This window comes from Gouania willdenowi, chromosome 20 (assembly GCF_900634775.1).
Source record: "Gouania willdenowi chromosome 20, fGouWil2.1, whole genome shotgun sequence".
NCBI classification, from domain to species: Eukaryota; Metazoa; Chordata; class Actinopteri; order Blenniiformes; family Gobiesocidae; genus Gouania; species Gouania willdenowi.
Genome location: NC_041063.1, coordinates 5,919,105 through 5,939,505, shown reverse-complemented (window position 1 = coordinate 5,939,505; position 20,401 = coordinate 5,919,105). Strand labels below are relative to the sequence as shown.

Sequence of the window (20,401 nt, the reverse complement as noted above, 5' to 3'; positions counted from 1 at the left end):
TAGTGGTGATACATCTAAAGTACTTCCTGTCTGACTTCCTGTTTTTTTCTTGTCACAGTGCTGCTGGGTTTGGAGCCGCTGAAAGCTGTCCAGCAGGGGGCGCAGTGGGAGGGGGCAGGGAGTTCATGGACATCACAGCCCTGATGGTGGCGTCCCAGTTTGGGCACGAGGCCGCGGTGCACCTGCTGCTGGAGTGGGGCTCTGATGTGAACTTCTCCCAGAAGACCACAGGTTGGGGACCACTGATGGTGGCCACGCTCAGTGGTAAGGTGTGTGGATCCGAACCCAGAACATCAGACGTGTGACGGTGTTTGGACGTGTGACGGTGATGTGTGTGAGTGTTCTCTACAGGTGGCTGTAGCTCAGCAGCTGGTGGAACGAGGAGCAGACCCCGACAGGGTCAACGTTCTGTCTAAGACGGCCTTTGAACTGTCCATGGAGCTCAAACAGAGAGACGTCAAGACCTACCTGGACTCCATCACCACCGTCAGACCACAGACTGGTACAGCTGATCATTCATGTGGGAGGATGGAATGCTGCAAACGTGTGGTTGAAATGTCAAGATCAGACACAGCCTTAGAGGCACTCAATCTGTCAGTTTTATGAAATTTAGAAGGTTTTAAAGCTGGAAAGAAATGTAAGGCAACATGAAACATGGAGTTTCACTTTCACGACTGACAAGCACCTAAAAAAAACTGATTTCTAGTTCAATGCACAGACACATATTTGGACATTAAATTGAACCTGGTATCCCACATCTTGGATGTTTTCCTGCTACACGTTACCCACACAATCAAAGCAACATGTTATAAATCAGTATTTGTTCACAGTACTGACTATATGTAGTAGGGATGTGAATCTTTGGGCGTCTCACGATTTGATTCCGATTCTTAGGGTCACGATTCCATTCAAAATCGATTCTCGGTTTAACCAATTCTCGATTCAAAATGTATACAATGCATAGTGTGTTAAGGCAAATTATGACATCAAAACAATACAGTTTGTATAAGATATTTTTAAATAAACTGATTCCAATGATGAAATCACACAAAGGCAAACTTGAGACAAAAAGTAACATTTATTCATGCTAAACAAATAAAAACTTATTTACTGTACAACAAATAACTTGCACAAATAAAAAGTGCCTAAATAAAAGCTGAGACCAGCTGCTCCTTTATTCCAGAACTAAGTCTCTCAGTGATGCCAAGAATAAGTTCAAGGTATACAAAAAAAACAAAAACACTTCTGTTCATGAATCAAATTGCCTAAATAAAAGCTAAGCTAGCTGCCTTTTTCTCCCAGAAATTACAAAAATAAACTGCACAAATAACACAAATTGGTGTTTTGTGTGATTTTTCAAAATCTTTTTTTAGTAAGTCTCAATTCTCAGTGACTACAAGAATACATTAAGGCATACAAAAAATAAAGCTTCTGTTAATAATTAAAATTGCCTAAATAAAAGCTTATAAATAAAAGGCTGGCTGCTATGTTTTCTTTGATATTTCAAAAATAACATAGTACAGTCACAGTCAGTAAAGCACATTTAAGACCTATCTGATCTAAATTTAAGACAATTTAATAGTTTTTATGGCCTAATATATATATAAAATAATTTTTCTTTTCTTTTAAAATCGATTTTTGAAGTTTATGAATGGATTCAGAATCGTGGATGATTGGAATCGCGATTCTTATGTGAATCAATTTTTTTTCAACCTCCCCTAATATGTAGCTTTTCTGATATCTGGTGTTTGTGTACAGATGATGACAGAAGAAGGCCAGATGTGTTCAGCGTGCTGAAGTTGGGTGAGTTTTTCTCTAAAATGAAAAATATAACTCCAAGGGCCTGTACTACGAAGTCAGATTTCCTCTTCTCTCGCTAACTGTATGGTTAACTTCTTACGGGGCTAGATCACCATGGTAACTTACGCTGAACAGGTTCTGGCTAGGATCTGAGCGAGTGCTAAAGTCCCGCCTCCTGACCAATCAGTTCTCTTAGAAACGAGCTGTCCAATAAAAGGAGGATCATTGTCAACACGTCTCTGTGTGGATCTGATGTGACGCTGACAGGAGAGAGAGAATATTTATTCTTTTATTTACCTTTTTATTTACTAATAGGAAACATATATGTAGCGCCCCCTAGCTTTACCTACTTGATAACAGCTATGATCGACAACGCTAACATTCAACTAGGTTCGTGAATGGATATCTTTAGTTTCCTGATCAAATAACAAGGACGAATGGACGTGAAGATGAACAATGACAATCTTTATTGCCTCATCGCTACCATGTGGCGATTCAAATGAATATCCCAAAATAAAAATATAAGTGTACAAAATAGAACTCTTCCAATGTACCAAAATACAAAATAAATTCAATAAACAAAGTTCAAATAAACATGTCCTTTTGTGAAATCCTCCTTAGAGGAGATCCAAGTTATTTCCCTTAGATTCACTTCTCCTTTATGGAAAAGACAGATGTTCTTGAATTGTTGGGTGCACCCTATTTAACACTACCCGGGTAGTTTTATTGTGTTGAGTCTTATCTGTTCCTGAATGAATGGATTGAGTCGATGATCCCGATGTCCACTGAGGGCGGCCCCACGGCTGGCCACACCGTGATTCCGGTCCGTCCACAGTCTATCGTCTCTTGGGTTGGCTCGCCACTGAACCCGAAAGGATTCAGGTTCTGGTTCTGAATGGTCCAATCCTAGTCAAAGTAAAACCAATCGGAGCTCACAGCGAGAGGGCCAACAAGACACATGCAGCGCCTCACGTTCACTCTAACACAAGAATCAGTGCCTGTATAAACAACAACCTGTTAATAATCAATATAGGAATATTAATCATGGGTTTATGACTTTTATATCCTATCTACGTACGGGGTATCCTTAGCTTGTGTGGGTGCGGCCGTCAGGTATAACGTCTCAACCGGAAAAGGAAGAAACCACAGAGTGCACACTAACATAAACACAGAGTAGGTGCGCCACCTTCTGTTCGGCGGCAAGACTACACCTCTAACCACACAGATTTATAACCCTATTATTCATGTGGGTTACATATAGATTTATATGTGATGGACTGACCTACATTAGTCAGCTGATAAAACCTGTGTGTGTGTCGGTCATAGGGATGTAACGATTAATCGTAAGGCAGTTAAAAATCGATTCATAGGTATCACGGTTGATATCGATTTTCTGAAAATTGAATCGCAGTACTTTTTTTAACCATCTGGAAGTGTAGGCGGCGGGCGGAGTCTGCTAATACTTTCTTTCTGGCCGCCTTCTACTCTTAAATATGTTAATAAATGATTCATTGCCCCTTTAGCACCAAAAGAATATCTGTAATATTACTTGAATATCTGTAAAAGTCACGTTTTTCTATTAGCGCTGTCTGCTAGCATAGCATCCCTTCTTCACTGCAAGATATCTGCATGCCAGCTGACCACTGTGTTACCAGCGCCCTCTGCTGGTCCAAACAAATATGATGTAAATCAGTGTAATCACTGTTTTTTTTTTTTTTAAAATCCAATTGTTAAGGCACAAAATACATTTTCAGTTGCACTTTTAAAAGAAAAAGAACTATTATGCAGTTTTGCATTGTTTATTATAGAACCAGAATTTAAATTAATAGGCTTCATTTTCATTTGTATTATTCCTTTATTTATTTCATTCAAGATTTATTTTTAGTTAAATTGCATTGTTTTGAATAGTTTATCAAAGAATTCTTTTGACAATGAGGAAGGAAAATAATACAGTATTTTCTAGTTTTTTTCCCAAAAAAAAATTTTGTCTACAGTCCCATTTTGTAAAATAAATCATGAGAGAATCGTATCGTGAATCGAATCGTATCGGGAGTTGAGTGAATCGTTACATCCCTAGTTGGGCACTTTCAGACCCATAGATAAATAAATACATTAATTAATAATTAATTTAAAAATGTATTTTGTGTTGACGCTGAGATCCCCAGTCCTGTAAGATAATATAAAATATAAATAAATTCCACCTTATGACGTAGACTGATCTGTACAAATGCAGCATCAGAACCACAGACAATGTAAAAGTCAAACTGATTCTACGTTTATCTTGTCACTAATTCGGCGACCGTGGCTCGGGTGGTAGTGGGTCGTCTTCTGATCGAGAGGTTGGGGGTTCGATCCTAGTACCTGACTATGTGTCGAAGTGTCCTTGGGCAAGACACTGAACCCTAAGTTGCTCCCAGTGGTCGACTAGTGCCTTGCATTGGCAGCCCTGTCCCACTTGTGTGTGAATGTGAGAGTGATTGGGTGAATGAGCTGATATGTAAAGTGCTTTGAGACTGCTTCAGTGTGGTGATAAAGCGCTAAATAAAATCAAGTCCATTTACCATTTACTAATTTAAGTATTAACACTCATCAATTCCTGTATTAATTACTTGCTGCTTTTACTGCAGCAAAACTGTTGTTATTGGTCTGAATTATGGATTTTAATTCTTTTTAAAGAATTATTCCTCAATCGTGATATAAATTGTGTTTGTGATTGGTCTGACGCTGTGATCTCCACCTGTTTCATGTGAGTGCACATATAGCTTGTCTGAAATAACCTGTGTTAGTGAACATGTTTATATCCTGCTTCGTAGTACAGCTGCTCTCTGACTGAGAATGTTTGGTTAGGTGAAGCTAACGGAGAAATATCAGGATATACTTATCCAGCTTCGTAGTACAGGCCCAGAGTGTTTGTCTGTTTACGTGTGGGTTTGTTTTTGATGACTCAGGGAATTCTCAGCTGGTCAAAGAGATCCTGGAGGAGGATCCTGCTCAGGTGAATTCATCCAATCAGGAGGGAGCGTCGCCTCTGATGATAGCAGCAGTGAGCGGTCAGTTGGAGGTGGTGCAGCTGATGGTGGAGAAAAACGCTGACGTAGACAAACAAGATGGTGTCCACGGGTGGACGGCTTTGATGCAGGCCACATATCACGGGTAAAGGCCCAGCTTGGTTTTATTCTTGGTTATGTTCTTGTTCTTCTTCATAATTCCTACTTCCAATGTTCTGAAAATAACCAAATCTTGCAAAGTTAAAGATGTAGAAAATTCATAACAATTCCACCATATGTTCTACAGATTTTTAACTTTCACCAAAATGTAGCCCCGACACTGACAAAACTTTTATACATTTAAACCTATTGCAAATTATGAAGTCTATTAATCTGTTTTTATCAAAAACTGTAAAACTTGACCCCAAACTGTCTACAGCTCATCTTCAGACTGTCCTCCACAATTTATCATCAATTAAACCTACGGTGCGTCAAAAATGTTTGACTGGTAACAGTGATGTAAATGTATACCTGCTAATTCTTGCTAAATACATTTTCAATGTTCATTTAAATTTTTTTTTATTTTGTCATTGTAGATGAAGTTTGGAAAATATCATCGATTTTTTAAACATTTTATAAACGCATCATTTTTGAACATCAGTTTTTCACTTATGGAGCCAATAAATCATTAAAGTATGTTAAATATTAAATATTTTATATCTACATGCTGTCTAGATGTAATTAACAGTTGTTTGAAATCTTCCTTTGAACGCTAATAGCTGCTGTGTTATTTTGCCTGGCCCCCGACCATTACTGTGCAGTAGCTATATAATTGTATTTGGTTCTTCTTTATTACCTGTTATATTATATTATCGAGACTTCCTCATCAAGCGGGAGCACAACACTTACACATCCTTACATTATCTCCATCTTTATCATTATATCCACATGAACACAGACATAGTCACCCACTGAACCCCCCCCCCCCCCCCCCCCCCACACACACACACACACACACACACACACGATCACCACCGCCATTACCTGCTGCACTGTGTATATGTATATATTTATATTTATCATGTTTATCCTTTATTCTCTATCTATCCTTTATTTATCCCTCATCCTTTATATTTATCATTATTATTATTATTGTTCCTGGCTTGTTTCTATGTTTTTTGTTTCATGCACCGACGACCAAGTTAAATTCCTTGTGCTGTCCTACAAACTGTACTTAGCCAATAAAATATTTCTGATTCTGATTCTGATCTTCTCTTTCCAGCAATAAAGACGTGGTCAAATATCTGCTGAGTCAAAAAGCCGACGTGAACATTCGAGCAAAGAACGGATACACAGCCTTCGATTTGGTGATGCTCCTTAACGACCCAGGTAGCCTTTGTTTCATACGACTCAGCATCCAATCACCTGTAGGAATGCTTTACAGTTGGAAGTCAGTTGTTGAGTCTGTCTGTAATCAATCATGTTGTATTTTAGTAAAAGCTGCTGAAGACGATCATTTTTTCAGATAAAGACGTAGCGTAGGCCTCATAAATCAATTAATCCAAAGATCTGCTTGAAAAAAACTGTAAAAGGTTGAAATTGCTGCTTGAGAGTTTGTTTTGTAAACACATGGTTCATTGACATAGTTGGAAAAGTTTGGTGCATTGCATTGTGGGATGTGGAGTCAAGCTACGACCCCCAAAATAAAGGTTCCAGAGATCAGGGACCCCCACTGTAGCTGAAGGTGGTTGAACACAGACATGAACATTGAACAACAGTCATGTGGAGACGGGAACAATTAGTTTAAACTGGCAAATAATAAACATGACAAATCACGAATGGAGTTTAATTGACAAAAATAATTATGTTGACAAGAGGTTAAAAGTGACAATAATGGGTAAACGTATACAACATTAAGAGGAAAAAATGTGTAGAAAAGACATTGACGTTTGATGAAAAAGTGGCAGAAAAATATTGCATAAAAAAGTGATGAAAATAGGTTTAAATATAGCAAGTTTGGTGTAGTTGCAGAAAAAAGATAAAAAAGTAAGAAAAAATTGTCTTAAATTGGCAAAGTGGCAAATAATGGGCATGAAAAATTGTAAATGTGGTTACATTGGCAAAAATAATCATGAAATATGGTGAAAAGAAGTTAAAAGTGTCAATAATGTGTCAACATATGTGACATTAGGTGGAAAAGTGATGGAAAGGGTTAGTTGTAGAAAAAGGGTAAAAATAGGCAAAATTGGGCTCAAATTGTTCAGAAAATATTATTTTGTTGAAGGCATCTGGCGACCCCCTCCCAGTGTCTTGCGACCCCAAATAGGGTACCGACCGCACAGATGAGAACCATTGCTGTAGACGGATGCATAGAAGTGTTTTTCCTTTGTTCTTCCTGTGATTTCTTGTGTTTCTTCTCCAGAAAAGGAGGACAGTGATTGGCTGACTTTATTTTTGTTCTAGTTTATTCCCAGTAATATCACCTCACTCCACCACACATTCAATTTTGACTGGATTCGGATCTTTTCGTGTTAATGCCAACGTAAACATCCACCATTGTTAATGTATGTTCCTCCTCTGCTCTGGGTTCTACAGACACTGAGCTGGTTCGTCTGTTGGCGTCTGTGTGTATGCAAGTAGACAAAGAGAAGTCCAAACACAGAGGACGAGCTCTGATGAGTCGTTCTAAAAGCCGTCAGTCCCTCAACAACGTCCCTGTTCTGCCCGACGACAAAGGTGGTCTGAAGGTGAAGAGCATCATCATCATAAACTGCTTTAATGTTGAAACTATGATCAGTAATTGTATTTGGAAATTGAAAATTGAAAATTGCCAAGTTCTTATTATTTTTCTTCTGCTAATCCTTTGTCCTGGGTCTCCAGCACTAATGACACGTACTGTATGTCATCTCATAGGGACAATGTCAAGGATGTGCAGTTGATCTTTTTTGGAGCCAAAATGTCAAGTGTCAAAAACCAAAATTTTCCCCATCTCTATGAATATTTATTGTACAAGTTTGACGCTTACATTAATGAAAAGCTCATCTCAAGTGGAGTATTTTATGTGTTTGACCGAAGCTGTAAGACCTACCAGTAAAAAGATCAGTAGGGGTCAAAGTTCATGACGTCACTGGTACCATTGAACAACTTTTCCTTTCAATATGTGACTTTGACATTTGCTCAAGGTCATATTTGAGCAAATGTGAGCCACTGGGCCATGGTTAGGGGCGACCATGGCCCAGTGATAGAGTGGGTTGTCCAGTAACCGAAGAGTTGGGTGTTCAAATCCCGCTCTAACCGAGTCATTGTCGTTGTGTCCTTGGGCAAGGCACTTTACCCACATTGCCTTGTATGAGTGAGTATGAATTGTGCATGAATGTTGGTGGTGGTCAGAGGGGCCGTAGGCGCGAAATGGCTGCCACGCCTCTGTCAGTCTGCCCTAGGGCAGCTGTGGCTACATTGTAGCTTACCACCACCGGTATGACTGTGTGAGTGACTGGTGTGAATGAATAATGGTTTCTGTAATGCCGCGAAGAAAGCGTTATATAAATCCAAGCCATTATTATTATTTAAGGTCAATATCTCCTCAGAAAAGTGAACAAAGTGAGATCTCCACACTGTCAGTATGACAAAGCTCAGCCAAAACAAAACAAAACAAAATACTTTTTCTCTATAACTTGGCCACAAATTGAGATACTGTGCTCAGACTGGTACCATTGAACAACATTTCCTTTCAATGTGTGACCTTGACCTTCACTCAAGGTCATATTTAAAGTCAAGGTCAGTTTTTCCTGCATTATTACTTTCAGTCTCATTAGTAAAAAGAACAAACTTGTCAACAAATCCAGATACAGGTTGTCATTTTTGCCAATTTTCCATTGCCAAATACATATTCGCCTTGCAAATACAGGTCTTGCCTAGTTATTGGATGTTTTGATAATAAACAGTGGAATATTGATGAGCAACCCTCATGTTTTGGCTCCGTCCACCCAACAGTCCTGGTGGGGCAGGATGTCCAATCGCTTCCGACGACTCAAGCTGACCCACACCCTCAGGCACGGCCTCTCGTCCAATCGTCTGGCTCCCTTTCCTGATGACTTTGAGACCCCACTGGATGCCACAATGAAGGCCAACATGAAGCCTGTGGCTCCTGCTGCTGCGTCCACGGAGCCTTTGGGGTCTTCGTCACCCAGTCCCACTAAGGGAGGGACGGACAGCAGCGCCGTGTGGGCGGTGAAGACTAAAGACGCAGGTGATGTCACTGAGCGTTGATGCTCTGAACACTGTTGGTAGTAACGCTTGATTTTCCCTCAACAGGTCACTGCAGGTCATCATCAGAGAAGGAGGACTTCCTGATTACCACCATGGTACGAGGCACGGCTCATTTTACTCTTAGTCACAACTTGCAACTTAGTTTTAGTCCAAATTTAGGACTATCTCAGTTATAGTTAGTTTTAGTCAACTACATGACATTAAAAAAATTAGTCAACTAAATATGTAACAGATATAGTCGACCAAAATATAAAGCATTAAAGTTGATGCATTTTTTAAAGATTTATTGATAATGTATTAACCTGATGTGGGATGTTATTAATGTTTGTATATACACAAACAGATTTTATGTGATCAATGCGTAAGACCCGAAATGTAACAAGACCCCAATTGTAATTGAAAAAAAGTAATAAAACCCAAAATGTAATGACCGATCAATAATGTCCCAGTCCAAAATGTAATAAATAAATGTAATTAATTTTTTTTTATAAAACCCATGTTTTAACTGGTCAATAATGTAACAAGATGCTGAGCCCAAACTTAAAAATGTATATAAACTATATATAAAGTTTATATATGTACAGTATATGTGTATGAAAGTTAAAAAAAAGACCAAAAATATCAAGGTTCTCCAAAAAGCTTTAATATATACAGTATATATATATATATATATATATATATATATATGTAATTATACTGTAGATATATATATATATATATATATATATATATATATACACACACATTTGTGTCTGATACTACTCTCTACATTGAAGCAGTAAGCCCTTTAATCCATAAATCATTAACTCACTCTATGACTTTTTTTTGCCTGCCCCATGATGTAATAACAACGGCAAAAACTATATAATTTTTTGGGCTCAGCATCTTGTTACAATATTGACCAGTTGTAAGATTTTGGGTTTTATTACATATTTTTTTAGCAACTTTTTGTGTCTTGTTACATTTCGGGCTTTAACAAGTAGTTTTGTTTGGATACATTTCCAAAAAATAAACTTAGTTTCTGATTGGTTATCGTCAGAGGTGTAAAGAGTACTGATATATCCTACACAAGTAGAAGTACTATTACAAGTAAGTCCTACATAAAATACTCAAGTACAAGTAAAAAGTAGCGTAATTAAATTGTACTCAAAGTAAAAGTTACTAGTTACTTTCACCACCCACGTTTATTTTTGGTCATAAATCTTGCCACGGTTCCCTTGCATTCAGTTCATGTTAAACTTAAAAAGAAAGACCAAATCTACCACAATTTTCCATAAAATAAACGGTTTGTCAAAATGTACAATTCTTTTTGAAATAAAATAACACCAATGAATTCATTAAAACAAAAATATCAGGCTCTAAGTATACATACATTTATGAACTCTAAAACTGAGATTATAGACTTCATTCAATGCTGTTTTGGAGCCGTGCATTACAATTAATCTGATTGGTCGGCTATGATGTGATGCATTTGATTGTTGTCTGGTCATTTCATTTTTTTGTAGTTTCACAATGTCTGTTGATCGTTTTAAAACAAATGATAATAATTTACTCCGTAACGATTGGGTATAGGAATTTAACAAACTAATGTACTTCTTTTAAAACGTACTTAAGTACAAGTAAAATTACTTATTTAGAAGTATACTCAAAAAAGCAACTCAATTACAGTAACGTTAGATAGAAAGATAGATAGAAAGATAGAGGTTTTATTGTCATTTTACAACATATATAACAAAATGAAGGTGCTCTCCAAGAATGAGGAATGACATATTAAACACACTAAAATAAATACTGGACAAATACATTTAAATATATAATACTCAATACTATGTAATAATATAATACTTAACATTGATGCTTTTATTGTGAAACTTTTTTTTTCATTTGAGTACTTGTAATCCAAGTGAACATGAAAGTTTAATTTTTATTATTTTTAAATCGGTCATAGTCTCGTTATTGTCACCCAAAAAAAACTAAGAGGAAAATGTTTAGTGAACAAAATGAAGAGTGGGACGAGGCTTTGATTGTGCAGATATAGAAACCCATGAAGCTTCTTGTGAGTGCATTTCCTGCTGTGATGTGTTGTTAGCTAAGAAGTGGCGCCCCCCTGACCCGACTGCCCAACGACAAACTCAAAGCCGTCATTCCTCCTTTTCTGCCTCCGTCCAACTTTGAGCCGTGGAACTCGGACCGTTCCAGACTCCTCAAAGATGGAGTGAAGAGTGAAGCTCCACGTCTGCCCTCCATGCCTCCACAGAGGAAGCTCAACAGCAGCGGGAACTCTGACATCGTACGTGTGCGGCACAGTGCGTGTGTGGGTGCGTGTGCGTGTGTGTGTGCGTGTGTGAGTGTGATGAATTTCCACACTCTTTCTCTGACAGACGTCCATCAGTCGTGTGGTCAACAGGTCCATTAAGTTTCCCAGTATATCCAAAGGTCCCTCCTCGTCCTCCCCATCCAACTCTGGTCACTATCACTCCCCCCACTCCTCTGGGGGCTCCAATGGAGTGGCAGGACTCAACAGGGATTCTCACAATCGCTCAGGTTAGCACACATGTAGACTAGCACAAAGCATGTTTGAGCGTAACTGTCATATCAGTGACATCAACCATTATTAAAGCTCTACTAGTGCTCAGTTTAGGTTTATTAGTGCACACGTAGACTTTACTAGTGATGTAAAAACTACTGTGTCACTAGTGGAGAAAAAGGTGTCACTTGTAAGATGTAAGAAAACCGCACGATTATTGTATCGATCCAAAACATGTTAAAATCAATTTTTTTATAATTTTATTTATGAAATGCAAGTCACAGATATAACTGTATACAAAAGCATACAATTTCTTTTCTTTTTATACAATTGAACAATTTGGACAAAAACTTGATCCAAACAAAACAAAGAAAGCCCCGCCCTCCCCTCACCCCAAACCCCTGAGCCTCTTAAATAATTACCGTGCAAATATGACTACAAAATAGAAATGAAAAAGTACATACACATATATACACTTACCTCTGCACAGCACATACACCCCCACATATACACATGTCCACACATATTTAAGTGCACGTGCAGCTACACATCTACACATGAACCATGCATGTGCGCATCCTCATACCTGCCTGAATAGCTGTCAACAACAGTACAGAATGAATATCAATGGCTGCCCACTCCCTGGTTGTTGATGCGGAACCGCCATGCTGGCATATTTTATAATGAATATGTTGTGGGGGGGGTCATCTGCCGCCAGTGGACCGACACAGAGAGAAGTGGTGCTCACATGAGCCCACAGTGGGTGCTTACAAACAGACTTCCGTAGCTGGGAGCCCATCCAAATAGGAGAGCAATGGTCTCCAGTGGGAGTAGAATCTATTAGATGAGCCTCTAAGTGAGAACTTGATCTTTTCAAGTTTAAGAAGAGAGAGAATGTCGCGTAACCACACTGTGATTGAAGGTGGTTGGGAAGACGTCCATAACAAGAGGATTCTTCTACGAGCAATAAGGGACGCAAAGGCTATGACATTGTTTTGAATATTCGTAGTACCAAGGTCATCTGGAGGTTTGCCGAAAATGGCAATATGTGGGGTAGGAAGTATATTAATGTCCAAAACATCTGAAATTGTTTTAAAGAATAGTGGCCAAAATGTGGACAGTTTAGGACATGACCAAAACATATGAGTGAGATTGCATGGGGTTTGTGAACATCTATTGCAATTTTGGTCAACGGTGTCTGGATAGTTTCTCCTTGCTATAATGTAATCTATGCAGGACTTTAAATTGTATGAGAGAGCCACCACCATTATTCCTAAGCCGCACACTGGTCACCAAACTGGCTTGATAACACAACAATAAGCACAATATACACAACCACAATTTCACATCACATCACTTGAAACTTATTGATTATTCCCCACCCATTCGTTTTCCTATCTTGTATCCCTCCTCCCTGTTAACTCCCCCCCCCACCCCCCTCACCCTGGTGTAACACTGCCCTCTCTCTTTTACATCCTCCCTTTAATAAAGTATTTACCCTTCCCTAGGGAGGGCTGGTGATGGTCACAATTATGCAATGAAATAAATTCATTTATTAAAGAAAAAAAAAAAAAAAAGAAAAAAAAATAAATAAATTGTATGAGAGAGAGTCTGGCACAACTGGACGACGAGTTAACAGCCCTCAAGGCCCCCTCCCAGAAATCCTCGGAGAAATTCTGACTCCCAGTGTACCTTGATTTTATTAATAGATTCGCTCATAGGAGAGAGTATTTTATAAAAGAATGAAACATGGCCTTTTGTTTAGGTTTTAGCCTCAAGAATCAAGTCTATTCCACTGGGTGTTGGAGTCTGTGGGAATGATGTAGTGTGCGTTTTTGCAAAGTTCCGCAGTTGAAAGTACCGGAAGAAGTCTTTAATCATGTTTTTTAATGAAAAAAAAAAAAAAAAAAAAACATTTAATTGCGCTAACATTAGCATAGCACATAAACTCCCGGTCACTCGGTGTCAGTGAACGCACCATCAGACCTTGTTAAACTATCTCAATGCATTTTATACTGGAAGTTGATGATTTATTTTCTAAATGGATGTGGTTATTTATTTATTTATTTATTAAAGAGTTTAAGAACTAAACAGAATCAGAATCTGTTGTAGAGGCAAAAGTTAAACTTTTTTGAAAAATGTAATTTGACAGTTTGATAAACATACCACTTGTTCTTGAATTATAGTTATTTACCATTTACTTGTTCTCACAAGTTTAAAGAAAAAATGAAATAAATTGTATTTAATGCCATTTTGTAGTTATGAAATTCGTATTTATTGCGATATATTACAATATATCGTGATGCGCATCGTGCTGGGTTATATTGTTTCGTGACATGCAAATCGTGAATCGTATCATCAGATTCATGGAAATGCACACTCCTTATAAGCCTTATATGCTAATAAGGGGGCGGGGAAAGCAAATTCAGGCTTGCATTGGCTTTTGAAAGTATTACAACCAATCAGGGAGCTGGATTTGGTTCTTATCCCTTCTACTTCATTTGCATTAGTACTACTAGTGCTACTAGTGAATCTTTGGCTTTACTAGTTCTACTAGGAGACTAAAAACATTCAACTAGTAGACTTAAAATACATTATTAGTGAAAATTCAAAGCGTTACTACTACTACAAGTAATGTCTAGTGCGAGAAAAACCTTTGTGTTTACTAGTACTACTAGTAAACTCAAAATATATCACTACGAGTACACGTGCTTTCTTCGCCCCCTTATTGGCATAAGATGAATACTAGTGGCAGCTTATGCTTCAGTATTACAGTTTACTTGTGCACTGTTAAACCTATATTGAGCACATATACTATAATAATGTACCAGCACATATATATTACTATATTGAGCACTAGTAGAGCTTGATTATGATTAATTTAACTGATATCAAATTTATGATCAAATGGCTTTCCATACAGTGCTCTATGCAGTCAGTGGCTGGTGACGAGGAAATGATTTGTATCTCTTCCTCACAAGAATAATATTGTAAGTTAGCATATACAACTAAGAATACTTAGTTTTCTTCACACTGTCCAATTTAGGGTAAATTAGCACCACTGGTGGCTGCTAGGGTTGCAAAATTCCATGAATTTAAAAAATGGGAACCTTTCATAACAGGAATTAACGGGAATTAATGTGGAAATTTATAAAACTGAAGGTTGGCCCTTAACAAGAATGTTAAATATAGTTGGAGAAATCTATTTCAGCAGCTTCTTGACTTAAATAACCAGATTTCATTTAAGATGATTTTTTTAATTTAAGTTAAACAATCACTGCACTGTTTGTGCTTGAAGAGCAGTTCTTGGTATCAATGCTGATGCTTTTGACACTGAGATTTTTGATGATAAAAGTACCGAGTTGAATTCCCATTTTTGATGTTTAAGATCATAAAACTTTCTGCAAGTCCTAAAAAACATGATGCTTAGAACACCTGAATAATTATAAAGTTCTGCTTACAAATAAATCAGTTGAAGTGTTGTGTTTTTTAATTATATTATTTTGAATTGATGCTGATATTTATGTTGGATATGGTACAGCTGTTTAAAATTACCATGAAAAGTTTCTATTTTTTAATGCATTCCCGGGGAAATTTACCAGACAATTTCTCTTTTTTTGCAACACTAGTGGCTGCTCAAGAGAATTTAAGGTGTAAAAGTATGAATATTAACTTGAATAATTGCATTTCCTAAAGAAAATGCAAGTGACGATGCAGGTGCTGGCCCATGTCGCACTGCATTAGCTTAGCCTAGCAATAGCATTATTCTAGCAAGACCATTAGCCTAACATTAGCACTAATCTCGCACTAACTTAACGTTGACATTAGCCAGGCGTTAACCTAGCAATAGCATTAGCCTAGCATTAGCATTAGCACTAACTAATGGCTGGAGATGATGGAGTTAAAAGTTGAAAAAGCTGGAATTTCCAATTGAAATGAATGGGAAAGAAAAAATGTAATAAATCAAAAAGTTTAAAAGTTACAAATTATTAAAGCGCTAGCATAAATCTCAGAAAAATTCTGAGCTTATTTCTCAAAATCAGACAAACGGTGGAGGAGGAGTTAACGCAGACAAAAGAAGAAAAGGTTAACAATAGTGATACATCAAATACAGTATGATTGCATCATGACATCACTGTTGTTGTGTGTCCACTAGGTGGCAGTGCAGACAGTGTCCTCTCCCAGATAGCAGCTCAGCGTAAGAGAGCAGCAGGCCTGATAGAAGTGAAGAGCCCAGCTATGGACAAGCAGAGCCCCCAGGTGCAGACTCCGCCCCCGCAGGTGCTCCCAGACGTCAGCCACTCCCACCCCAGCACGGTGACCTCTGACCTCCACTCCAAACGGGTCAGAATCCAAGCCTTCAGATCACTTTAGGATGAATTGAGCATTTAACAGTGTGTTTACTTATTTTGTAGAAAATGGAGCTGAAAAAGAGACCAAAGTCAGGGAATTCCTCCACTTCCAAGAGCACGTCTCCCACTTTAACTCCGTCTCCCTCCCCCACACCCAAGATTCCAGCTGGAGACTCTCTGTCCTCTGCTTCTTCTCACCCGCGCTCAAAGAGCAGCGGTGGCTCCAGCAGCGGGACCATCACAGACGACGGTGAGCTCACACGCTTAAAAAAAGACGCCACAACTAAATTAACCTGATTGTTGGTGATTTTTACATTTAAAAAGCGGCTCTGCTGCACATCAAACCAGGCATTTTCTCAACCCCAGTAGTCAGCCAACCACCAGGGGGTGAACACATGACTAAGGCTTCATTAAGCTACCTTAATAACAAGTGAGCAACGCTTGATTTACATAAGTACTTAATTAGTATTAAGTAATTAATCCAGCGGACACTCAAGACAGAAAACATTGACAGGCTGCTGTTTCTGGCTCAAAACCTGTAGGCTTAACTAAGCCTAATGTTCTTAACTTTTATTTATACACAGTAAATTTGACATTTTTGGTCAATTTTACATTATTTATCATTATTCTTGTTTAACGCTTTTCTTTTGCACTCTAAACTGTTCATATATTGTTTGTTATAAAGTAAGTAAATAAAAATATAGATGTTTTTCCTAACATGATGAATAATCGTGATTAATATTTTTATCCAAATTATCGTGATTATCAGTTTGACCATAATCGTACAGCCCTATTCTCACCTCGGGACCCACATTTTGCCACAGTCATTAAATCGTAACCCACTTTTTTTTAAGGATTCAACCAACAAAATTGAGTTTTTCAAAAATAGCTGTTGAAAACATAAATCTATATTTTATTCACAGCATGCCTGTCAAAAGAAAAGTTTCTTTTGAAATAAGTCCAACATGAGAGTATTTATTTATTTTTGACCATTTGTGACCCACCCAGTACAGTTCCGCGACTCAATTTTGGGTCCCGACCCACCAGTTGATAATCACTGCTTTCGAGCATTAAATTCGTCCCACTCGAGAAAGTAAAAAGTGATTAAAAAAAAAAAAAAGTGAAACATTTTATAAATTAGCCACTAATTCACTTGTAGATATCTCAGCTCCTCCAAATACACTAATTTAATTAAAATTCACAATATTTGCAGGGCTCAGTTTTCCACTTCTTATCTCACATGATGGCAGTCGTTTTTAATCTCAAATTGTTGAAAGAACTTAAAATTTTACCAAAATCTTGCAATTTTCTTCAAATTATTTCACAAAACTTGACATACTTTATCATTTATACATGGAAGTGCAAACCAGGGCACAATAATGTTGAATTTGCTCTTTTTTTCTGCGGCCCACTTAAGCTTTCAGCTGCTCCGTGTTTGGCCCCTGAATTAAAAGGATGTACTGTATATTGTTTTTGTATCTTTCAGATGAGCTTTCCAGCATTTTAAAGAAACTGTCACTTGAAAATTACCAGGCGATATTTGAAGAACAAGAGGTAGCGTGTGCTTTAACTTCACCTGTTCAAATGTCATTTTTTATGGTTTCAATCAGCTTTATTTCATCCTTTTCTTAGGTGGACATGGAGGCGTTCTTGACTCTATCGGATGAAGATTTAAAAGAGTTGGGCATCAAAACAGACGGACCCAGACAACAAATTTTAGCTGCTATAAAGGAGCTCAACGCTGGAAAGGTGCATCAAAAAGTCTCAACAGGGTCGTTCCATGTCATTTCAACACATTTTCAGGACATCCCACACACTTCGGTGTCAAAAAATATTCACATTTTAATCAATTGTTCCATGATTATTCAATAGACACAATGTAAATTTGGATGAAAACTTTTTGAGATGTATTTTTTCGCTCGTCCTTATTTTTCTTCCATTTTCAGCTTATCTCAGGAACTACATCACATAGAAAAAACAAATAAACATTTAATCACTATAAGACAGAGACAAGCGACAAAGGCCTCAAGAAAAGCATTTTCAATATTCGCAAGATGTGAAATAACCCAAAGTTGTATGGGGAGAGATTTTTTTTCTAAAATATTCACAAATCCACAAATATTTTCACAATGTTTACATGTATTTTTTATATTTTCACGTTTTCATGAAAAATACACAGTGGATATATTTGTATATCTGAAAAATATATTTGTATATCTGAAAAACACATGTGGAAGTCTAAAAAATACATGTGAATATGATCTCTTCCCATAAAGTTGGGGTCATAAAAAAAAATGAAGAAGTCACTTAAAGAAAAATAGCTTTATATCCCAGGAAAGAGTAACCTTTATAGTATGAATTAAAACAGAGATCAGATTTTTTTTTCTTACATTCCCACATGCAGTTATTGGCCAATGAAAATAGTAAAAAAAAAAAAAATGCATATATGTGACTAATCATTAGTGATGTGAACAGTCTATGTTTATAGCTCAAAGCTGATCTAATTACAGGGCGCTGAGGCATATGCTAAGGTGTTTACTGAAGGCCCGAACATGTTCCAGACCCAAACACACTTTCACTTTTTTCAGATTTTGCGGGGCTGGCATGTCCACCAGATGGGATGTATAGCAGATCTTTGTGTTTATTTTGAGAGAGTAGGTGGGGCTGTATTACTATACCAGATTTACGTTTCCTATGTGACGTAGTTTCTGAGATACTGGAAGCTGAAAATGGAAAATCAACACATACCCACCTCATTAAATTGTCCTTTACGGTGTGCCTATGGAATAATAACAATTGGTAAAAAAAAAAAATCAGAATTATTTGAGACTGAAGTGCATGGGATGTTCTGAAAATTTGTTGAAATGACATGGAATGACCCATTAAAGTTCTCGAAGTTCCACCAGATTAATGAAACTAAAGGAAGGTAAACCTGATTATATTTCCATCTTAATAATTTTATTATTTCAGGGCCGTGAGAGGCAGATCCTTCAGGAAACCATCCATAACTTCCAGTCGTCCTTCGGCAGCAGTGCCAGTAACACCAGACAGGCAGCCGAGGCTCGCTGTAGGTGTCCATCGATCCTAAACGTAACACACGATCCACAGTCACTCCTTCAGTAACATCCGTTTGTTTTCCTCCATCAGCTCCAACGACTTGGATGAGGCACCAGGTTCGTTCTTCCAGTAAGAGGTAACCAAACGCTCCTCCTGACTGATCAGAGAAGAAGAGGAACCAGGATTCTGAACAAATCCTCAGCATCTTCTGATCATTCCGTAGGAGAAGCAAGATTATATTAGAGGATGTGAGGGTTGTAACTAATGCACTTAAAAAGGGAAATGCCATGAGGTAAGGGAACAGTAGCGCTGCAGTGTTTACTGTCAGGACTGTGAAGGAGATGCACTGAGGAGGAGAAACACACTCCTTTTTCTAGATTCGCTCTAAAACCACTGTGTGCATATTGACTAGGGTCCCAAAAGTTGGAGACTTTCCATGGCAATTAATGGGATATGAACCAAATGGATTGGAAAATACATTTTAAGTCTGTGTACCCTTCGGTCTTTGGTTATTACGTTTTAAAACCAAACAAATAAAGGGTGTGGTTATTTTGTTTTACTGACTCAAAAGTAAAATAGAACTACTGAAAAATCAAAAACCAGATTAGCGGCGTTTTAGTGTTTTAAAATTAAATCTTCTGTTTGTGTGATGTTTGGATATTTATGGGAAACTAGGACAAGAGCTTCATGTTTTAATCTCACCACACAGAGGGGACACACAGGGGGTCAGACTTTTACTCCCTGACAAAAAAAGGAGCAACACATAAGTCACATTACTAATGAACTGGTGAATGAATGTTATTAATACACACATAAATATAAAAAACATGGATGTGACTTGAAACATGCACATGATATGTGATTAAAGGAACCAGAGGTGGTGTAATGAATCTACTGGTGCACCTTGTTTCTTGTGATCAACTTCCGTGTGTGTTGACGGCTGCCGTTAGCGGCTCACGGTATTATAACGTGCAAAGAAATCTATTTTTACTGCCCTCAAAAAAGCTTGTAGAACATCAAAAGTCTATTGTTCCTCACACCAGCCTCAGAGTCGATAGTCAGTCACCAGATTATCTGGATACTATTTGGACCGTAACACTGATCGGTAAAGTTGGCAGATATTTACAGATTCAGACTTCCAGCATCAATAACTCTTTAGAGAAACGTCATGGACACACAAATTACACCCCTACCATCGGTGTGAGGTGGACAACATGGTACAAAATCATTTTATCAAACAGCAGAGTAAAAGTCCGCCCCCATCTGTGGGTCCCTTCTGTGTGGTGAGATTAAAACATGAGGCTCTTGTTCATAGTTTCCCATAAATATCCAAATATCACCCAAACAGATTTAATTTTAAAACAGAAAAATGCTGCTTGTCTGCTTTTAGATTTTTCTGTATTTCTGTT

General features: G+C 37.8%; 1 protein-coding gene across 2 annotated transcripts in view; it reads left to right on the top strand.

Moving 5' to 3' along the window:
• The window catches only part of anks6 (ankyrin repeat and sterile alpha motif domain containing 6), a 47,042-nt gene extending 27,128 nt beyond the window's left edge, over positions 1 to 19,914 (top strand). For both annotated transcript variants that reach the window (XM_028434758.1, XM_028434757.1), the window contains 16 exons: positions 59 to 269; positions 352 to 502; positions 1,759 to 1,803; positions 4,749 to 4,953; positions 6,070 to 6,176; positions 7,383 to 7,534; positions 8,781 to 9,036; positions 9,102 to 9,151; positions 11,146 to 11,346; positions 11,438 to 11,600; positions 15,740 to 15,927; positions 15,999 to 16,185; positions 17,422 to 17,489; positions 17,568 to 17,684; positions 18,906 to 19,002; positions 19,083 to 19,914. In XM_028434758.1, the coding sequence (XP_028290559.1) occupies positions 59 to 269; positions 352 to 502; positions 1,759 to 1,803; positions 4,749 to 4,953; positions 6,070 to 6,176; positions 7,383 to 7,534; positions 8,781 to 9,036; positions 9,102 to 9,151; positions 11,146 to 11,346; positions 11,438 to 11,600; positions 15,740 to 15,927; positions 15,999 to 16,185; positions 17,422 to 17,489; positions 17,568 to 17,684; positions 18,906 to 19,002; positions 19,083 to 19,132 (2,248 nt within the window). In that variant the 3' untranslated portion in view covers positions 19,133 to 19,914. The remainder of the gene's footprint in view (positions 1 to 58; positions 270 to 351; positions 503 to 1,758; positions 1,804 to 4,748; positions 4,954 to 6,069; positions 6,177 to 7,382; positions 7,535 to 8,780; positions 9,037 to 9,101; positions 9,152 to 11,145; positions 11,347 to 11,437; positions 11,601 to 15,739; positions 15,928 to 15,998; positions 16,186 to 17,421; positions 17,490 to 17,567; positions 17,685 to 18,905; positions 19,003 to 19,082) is intronic.
• The last annotated feature ends 487 nt before the right edge of the window (positions 19,915 to 20,401 follow it).